The sequence below is a fragment of the Alexandromys fortis genome, unplaced genomic scaffold (genome assembly GCF_014885135.2).
Source record: "Alexandromys fortis isolate MF-2015 unplaced genomic scaffold, M_Fortis_MF-2015_v1.1 scaffold_23, whole genome shotgun sequence".
NCBI lineage: Eukaryota > Metazoa > Chordata > Mammalia > Rodentia > Cricetidae > Alexandromys > Alexandromys fortis.
The window spans coordinates 16,248,514-16,256,556 of NW_026067907.1; the positions used below are offsets into that span (position 1 = coordinate 16,248,514).

Below are 8,043 nucleotides of genomic sequence, written 5' to 3' on the forward strand. Positions count from 1 at the left end.
AAGATACATAATTTTGCTATTCCTCTAGAAGATAGTTGAGGAAGAGAACTTCCACTTTTCTAAGACAGGGGAAGTAAAACATGAGATGCCCTGCATGGCCATTTTGCTTTATCTGGCTTTTGACATCAATATTCCTAACAGACTTCCATTATGACTTTTGTATGTGTTTATTTGTGGAATCATGAATAATCATTCTCACTTTTGTTTGAACATTGTTTATTCATTCAATTTTAGTACGCCTAATAAGGAAAGTTTCTGTTCTTCCACTTCACACTGATTACAAAACCTGCTTGTATAACACACAGCAGCCAGAGATGACTTAGGATCAGACACAAAGCCTTTGAGCTCCATGTTTTCTAACCCATTAATTTTTCAGGGCAAAGCTGATGTTTTTTATAAATATAATAACAGATGTATGAAGCAGGAGAACTCTGGATTTTTATTACACTTAAGCTCTTCAGTACTTCCCACACATAAATCATAAAATTCCACTGAATAACTAACTCAGTAATATTTTATTTCAGAAGATAAATGAAATTTGCTTTTATTTTAATTACTTTTATTTCTCTGTGGGTATGTCTGTCTCTTTTTCCCCTATTTCTGTGCCTATCTCTCTGTGTCTCTGTCTCATCTATCAGTCTCTCTTTTTTGCTCTGTGTGTGTCTGTGTCCGTGTGCCCATGTGTCTGTGTATGTATGTATGTGTGTGTAGTGTGGTGAAATCAAAGGGCATTTTTCAGAAGTAAGTAGTTTTTTCTTTCTGTCATAGATTCTAGGGATCAAGTTTAAATTGTCAGTCTTGGTGGAAGCACCTTTTCTGCTGAGCATCTCACCACGTCCTGGTGAAAAAAATCCTAACAAAGGGTGTTCTTATGTTTTGCATGCCTCAATTTTATGAGAAACTAATGAAAACACACCCAAACTTCATCACATTATTTTCAAGAACCTCTTACAAGAAACCACTTAGATCTCTACACTTTTGTTTTTGAAGTCAAACTACCTAGGTGAGATTTATCAATTAGTTTGCCTAGATGACTTTTCCCTAATTTTCATATCACTGGAATCTACACCATTAGATGTGTTCTTTTTCAATTTTGCCTTCATTGTGGAAATACTATATTAAGATGCTATATAGTTTTTTCTTTATGTTTTTATAGTTAGAAAAAAATGTCATTTTTTACCATGCGGCCACTATAGAAACACTACCTTTTTTTTTTTTTTTTTCGAGACAGGGTTTCTCTGTGGCTTTGGAGCCTGACCTGGAACTAGCTCTGTAGACCAGGCTGGTCTCGAACTCACAGAGATCCGCCTGCCTCTGCCTCCTGAGTGCTGGGATTAAAGGCGTGCACCACCACCGCCCAGCTCACTACCAATATTTTTAAGGTTGATTTATCTCAGCTACTTGGAAGAAAAAATAGGGTTTGAAAGAACGTAAAAATTTAGCAAATAAACAACTTGAAATTAAAGTTCTTCACATTACTGAAGAACCAGTCATGAAAGTCACCATAACAATGGTACAGTGGTGTTTAAACATATCTCTATAAGATTATATCGATTTCACTAACCTTTATAAAAACCCCAGTTTCTTTATTCAATAGCCAATAAAAGCAACACATATACAGAAGGACTTCCCACAACACACTCTTGCTAGAAAAAAATTATTACTAAAAGAAAGAAAAAGGTTATAAAATAAAGTAATACAAACATAAAAACAAATAAACATCAATAAGACAAAACAAACAAACAGAAAAAGAAACTAGCCAAGTTTCAAATGTTACAAGGTGGGCTTTGTACAAGTAATTTTGATTCATCCTTTGAAACAAAAGACAATTCTGGAAGAGTAAAAAATGAGTGTTATATTTTAAAGAACTGAAAAAGCATGGGATAAAACCGGACTCTCTGAACATGGCAGACAATGAGGGCTGACTGAGAAGCCAAGGACAATAGCAGTGGGTTTTGATCCTACAGCATGTACTGGCTTTGTGGGAGCATAGTCTGTTTGGATGCTCAACTTCCTAGAGCTAGATGGAGGGGGGAAGACCTTGGGAACCCTGACTGCTTTTTGGACTGGAGAGGGAGGGGGTGAAGAGTGGGTTGGGGGGAGGGTAAGAAGAGGCAGGGAGAAGGCGGAAATTTTTAATAAAAATAAATAAATAAAAAGTAAACAAATGAATGCTTTGTAGGACTAAACTAAAGAAGAGGCATTAGCAAACTGTAATACATGACATGAATATGCCACAACAAAAATAATTACAGATATAACTAAATATCATTATTTACTAACAAATCTCATTATTTTGCTAGATTGATGTTCATTTAAAGAAATATCAAGATTGAGAAATTACTTTACAAAGATGAGAAGTATGACATTTTCAGCAAAATATGAAAATGTAAGTTATTTCTGTAAAATTTTGTATAATGCTAATGAAATATATTTTTATTTTTAGCAGCCAACTAATATAATTTTTTTAAAAACTTAGCTTTTCTGAAAATAAATTATTACCACACTTGTATGTATGATAAGGGTATGCAGACACACAGATACAGATGCACTCTTAAATCTTCAGAAACTATCTATATATTATGATATTGTTAAATTTTATAATATTTAAGACTGTAAATTATAAAAGCATGTGAGATGCAACCAGTGAAGACATCCTATCATGACTACCTGAAATCCATCCCTGCACCCTTATGATGGAAGGAGAAAATTACATCCTCTCTCCTTCACATGAATATTACAACATGAGTGCACATGCAGACACACACATGCGAGCACACATACACACACACATGCACATATACACATACAAAGATCAACACATGAATAGACACAAACATAATAATAATTTTATAGAAATTCTAGGTCAAAGTGATGGCATGAAATTGCATTGATCATTTTTTCAATCACATAAAGTACAAATATTTAAATAAGCAATTAAAAGAAAACACAAAACTTAACATTTCAACAATGGAGTTTTTAAAATACTACTGAAAAAATTTGTATGTATATATACACATATATAATTTTTAAAAAATACCTTTTTGTAGATATCAAAAATTTTAATAAAAGCTCAAACTTACAGGTAGAAAAGTTTAATTTTTAATGGAATATACTTAAATGTATTAAAAACATAATATAGTTTTCTTTGATTATAACAAACTCAAATTTTTGTACAAACCCTTATTTTATCATAGTCACAGTAATATGGTATCTTGAATATAAGAGGTAATTTTGAAATATGACTAAATAAATTTTTGTAAAGTATAATTTATCCAGGAACTAAATGACTAAAAGAAAGATATGATATGGGATGTACTTCTGTATATGTGTTGCTTGCTTTTATTGGTTGATGAATAAAGGTATTTTGGCCAATGGTTTAGCAACTTAAAGCCAGGTGGGTATTCCTAACAGAGACAGAGTAGGTGGAGTCAAAGAGAAGTTATGTAGCCACATAGTACCAACAATTCTAGTAAACTAGTCTTGTGTCAATACATATAATGATAGAAATGGGTTAAGATGCAAGAGCTGGCTAGGAATATGCCTGAGTCATTGGCCAAATAGACCTATAATTAATATAGTTTCTATTTGATCGTTTGGGTCTGGACATTCCTGAAATGAAGGTTCAGTCTCTGTTTACAAAGATGAATGAATTGAATTAAAATTTTTGTTATAATGGAATCACAAATAGTAGTTGTTAATTGTATTAAATAGTGCCTTTCAAATGATAGATCACAGGAAGATAATTAAGCAATGGGGTCTATCTAAGTAAGCATGTACTCATTTCTTCATACACATGTATATATCCCTGTATCCATGAAGGTTCTCATTTCTTGAAAACATTCAGAAGGAAGTAGAGGAAATATTTGTGCTCATACTCATTAACAAACACATGCTTTTCCTAAGTTTCCAAATTACTAAGACATTTTTTCAAAGACAGAACAAATTCTGCAGTTTGGAACATAATGGGAATCAAAGTAGAGTTAAACAACATTCATATTTTTCAGTCCTGAAATTCAAAACTTTGATCCAGTACAATAAACTTTTGAGTCAATGTTAAATCTTATTGAGAACTAAATATCTATGCTGATAGACATTGGGGTAATTGAAATCTTCTGGGATTTCATAACAAAGAAAGTTGGGACAAATAGCCTGGGATAGACCCAGTGAATTTAAGTTTCAATGATCCAAATATGCTATTTTTTTTCTTGGCAGGTTAAACATTTGTCAGACTCTTCTTATCTACTACATCCACTGATATGATGTATAACAATAGTGTGACTGAGTTCATTTTGTTTGGGTTGACACAGGATCCAGAAAAACAGAAGGCAGTATTTGGAGTCTTCTTGATTCTTTACCTTATGACACTAATGGGAAACTTTCTCATTGTGGTGACCATTAAGAAAAGCCGGACACTTGACAGCCCCATGTACCTTTTCCTCTTCTATTTGTCCTTTGCTGATGCTTGCTTTTCTACAACTACAGCCCCTAAATTGATCATGGATTCCCTCTCTAAGAAAAAAACCATTACCTACAATGAATGTATGACTCAGGTTTATGCAGCTCACTTCTTTGGGTGCATGGAGATCTTTGTGCTCATCCTCATGGCCTTTGATCGCTATGTAGCAATCTGTAGGCCTCTAAGATATACAGCTATAATGAGCCAGCGTATCTGTGGTGTATTAGTGATTCTTGCATGGGTAGGTTCTTGTATCCACTCTTCAGCACAGCTTTTCTTGGCCTTAAGATTACCATTCTGTGGCCCAAATGTTATTGATCACTATTTCTGTGATTTGCAGCCCTTGCTGAAACTTGCCTGCATGGATACCTATGTGATAAATTTGCTAGTTGTGTCTAATAGTGGTGCCATTTGCATGGTAAGTTTCATAGTACTATTTATCTCCTATATTGTCATTTTATACTCTCTGAGAAATCACAGTGCAGAAGGAAGACGAAAGGCCCTTTCTACTTGCACTTCTCACTTCATTGTGGTGGTCCTATTTTTTGGTCCCTGTATATTTATATACACACGTCCACTAACCACTTTTCCAGTTGACAAGATGGTGGCTGTGTTTTATACAATTGGGACACCTTTGCTCAACCCTCTTATCTATACTCTGAGAAATGCAGAAGTAAAAAATGCAATGAAAAAAATATGGTGTGGTAATGACTTCAGTTGATAAATTCTATATGATGATTCTAAAGTATAACACCTTAAGAGTTTAGCTTTGATACAGGGACTGAAAAGATACAGTATTTCTGAGAGTATATAATCAAGATATCTGTGTGTGTGTGTCTGTGTGTAATAATTTGGAAACAGTGATATATCTTAATAGGTAAATGATCTTGCAATCAAGCCTAATAACTTGAGTACAATCCCTGAAACATACATGGTTGAGACAATAAACTGTCATAATATGTCCTCTGACCTCCTTGCATGTGTCCTGTTGGATACAGATGTTGAAATAGGAGCGGCGGGGCTGCATCCCGGCACCGGCCGCCCGCCCGGGCTTATCCCTACATACAGACACATAAATAAGCAAATAAATAAACAAGAAAGCAAATAAATAGATAAATATATTCAACAAAAATTCTAAAAATCAAAATCTGATTCAATTCTCACTTATGGATAGAAAATTAATAGATAATTAAACATGTACATGTGTATGAAGTTGCAGGGTATATATTCTGCTTCATCTTGTAGATGTTTGAAAGTCTCTTAAAATAATAATAATAATAATAATAATAATAATAATAATAATAAGGCAGCAAAGTTAAAGATGAAGACAACTTAGAGATGATGTCATTAAAATAAAGTTGCTTTTAATACTATGCAAATAAAACCACAAAGTAATAAATCATCGTGACAATGGAGTGAAATATAATGGAAAACAAATGATCAAGACACTGTTACCAGCTATGTCTGTGTGCGTTTGTTTCCATACTGGGAAAAGGTTTAAAGAGAAATGTAAAAATAAATCCCTTTTTTAGAAGCTCAAAAAAAATAAATAAAAAGTTTGTCTTGACATTTCTAACTACAAACACTTGTTACAAGAGGAAGTTAACCTTTGCTATCACTGAGGACATTCCCTTATCTGTCCAAAGTGTCCCATCTTTCCATTCAGGCTCCTTCCTGTAAAACTTTTATATGGTTCCTCATGAAGAGTGAATGGCAAAAGACTGTATCACTCTAGCCCTGAGAACACTGTTAGTAATGAACACTGTCAATATTGAATAGTTTCAACCAGAAATTCTTACCTGTATCTTCAACAAAGTCAACAAGAAACTAATCTTGCCTAAATTTTTATGGTCTCAGATCTTTGAATCAATCAATGGGTTGGGTTTTATGCTAAATAATAGCATTAACGGAGTGGTAGTCCATGCCATTGTGTAAATGTGTGCTTTTACATGTGTATATGGATGTGTGTGTCTGTGTGTGTGCATGTGCAGAACTTGAAGCAAAGATAAATCATATCTTTACAATTCTTACTATTAACTATTGATCAAGAGTTTTCCTCTAACTGCTTTACTTTGGAGATTAATATATTTTTAGCATACTGTCATCATAGAAGTAGGCAGGGTGGCTGGATAATATTTCGCAATTTAATATAGAGTCCAATCAAACTTTCAAATTTAATAGTTAATGGCATAAGTGTTAATATATAAATATGTTGACTATGATATGGTAATTTATTTCAATTGACAAAGGAGTTATACATTAGTTACACAATAAAAACTGCACTATTAACTAAAAGAATAATAATTTATTTTTGTTTTGTGGCAGGATCTCACCATGTAAATCTGTATGTCCTGGAACCTATTTTGAACACAAAGATGGCCTCAAACCCAGTGATATCCCCCTGCCTCTGCTTCCTCAAAACTGGGAGTAAAGGCATGAGCCACCATGCCCAAACTTCAAAAGTAGTTGTAATTCTGTTTACTAAATTGTAAGCACAGGGGCAGGTGATTCAAATTTATATGATGAACTAAAAAATATTTTAACAGTAAGAATTAGCTCATAACATACATACTCTTTGTTGGCCTATCTTTATCTAATTAGTAATCCTTACATATTAGGCAAATATAAGGTCAGATTTCTCACTTTAAGATGCTTTTCAATATTTATATTTTGTGATTAATACCCATTAAAATTAATTATGAGGTTATTTTTTAAAGTTTCAAATAATAAGATTAGTTCTAATTTTTTTCATTACTGCTAACAGAAAAAATAAGTATAAAATATATAAATATATTATCATAAAACATTTCTAAAAGATTTTTTTTGAAATTTGCCCTGTAATTGAGAAGGAATGGGAAAATGAAAAGTAGTTTGATACTCATTCACATTTTCTGCTTGAATGCACTACAAAAACAAAAACAAAAAAAGGACACTATCAGTGTTGTGAAATAAGTTTCATCTTTGGGTCACTTTGACAGGTGATAGTGACCTTTGCCTTCTAACAACCATATAGGCATTTGCGTGCCTCCCATCTATCAGTTTCCTTCCACTATATGTATGTTTTATTTTCCTCCACCTGTTGGTCTCTTTCTTGAAAATGTCATAGCTATTTACTCATTTATTTCTCCTTTTAGATTTTTTTTGTCCACAGATTATCATGTGGTTGTTTGTATTATAATATTTTTATAAATTATTAGTGTCCTTGTACTTATAATACTGATTTACATAATAATTGTTTATACTGAAGAAATCATAAGTAAAATATTATCTGTAATTTTACCCCTTGATGTGGGAGTGATTTCTTATTAATAAAGAAACTGCCTCGGCCCTCATAGGACAGAAAATTAGGTAGGCGGAGTAGACAGAGGAGAATTCTGGGAGAAAGAAGCTTAGGAGGAGTCGCCATGGTTCTCCCACTCCAGACAGACGCAGGTTAAGATCCTCCCTGGTAAGCCAGCTCGTGGGCTACACAGAATATTAGAAATGGGTTAGAACAATATGTAAGAGCTAACCAATAAGAAACTGGAACTAGCCGGGCCAGGCAGTGTTTGAAAGAATACAGTTTCCGTGTAATTATTTCTGGG

The 8,043-nt window shown here is 33.4% G+C and overlaps 1 protein-coding gene across 1 annotated transcript; it reads left to right on the forward strand.

Moving 5' to 3' along the window:
- Positions 1-4,259: 4,259 nt before the first annotated feature.
- LOC126497815 (olfactory receptor 4C11-like) lies at positions 4,260-5,180 on the forward strand. Its single transcript, XM_050135984.1, has one exon. The coding sequence runs from the start codon at positions 4,260-4,262 to the stop codon at positions 5,178-5,180; it is 921 nt and encodes a 306-aa protein (XP_049991941.1).
- Positions 5,181-8,043: the final 2,863 nt, after the last annotated feature.

Coding starts and splice junctions, on each gene's coding strand:
- LOC126497815 (XM_050135984.1), top strand. CDS start 4,260: ATGATGTATAACAATAGTGTGACTGAGTTCATTTTGTTTGGGTTGACA.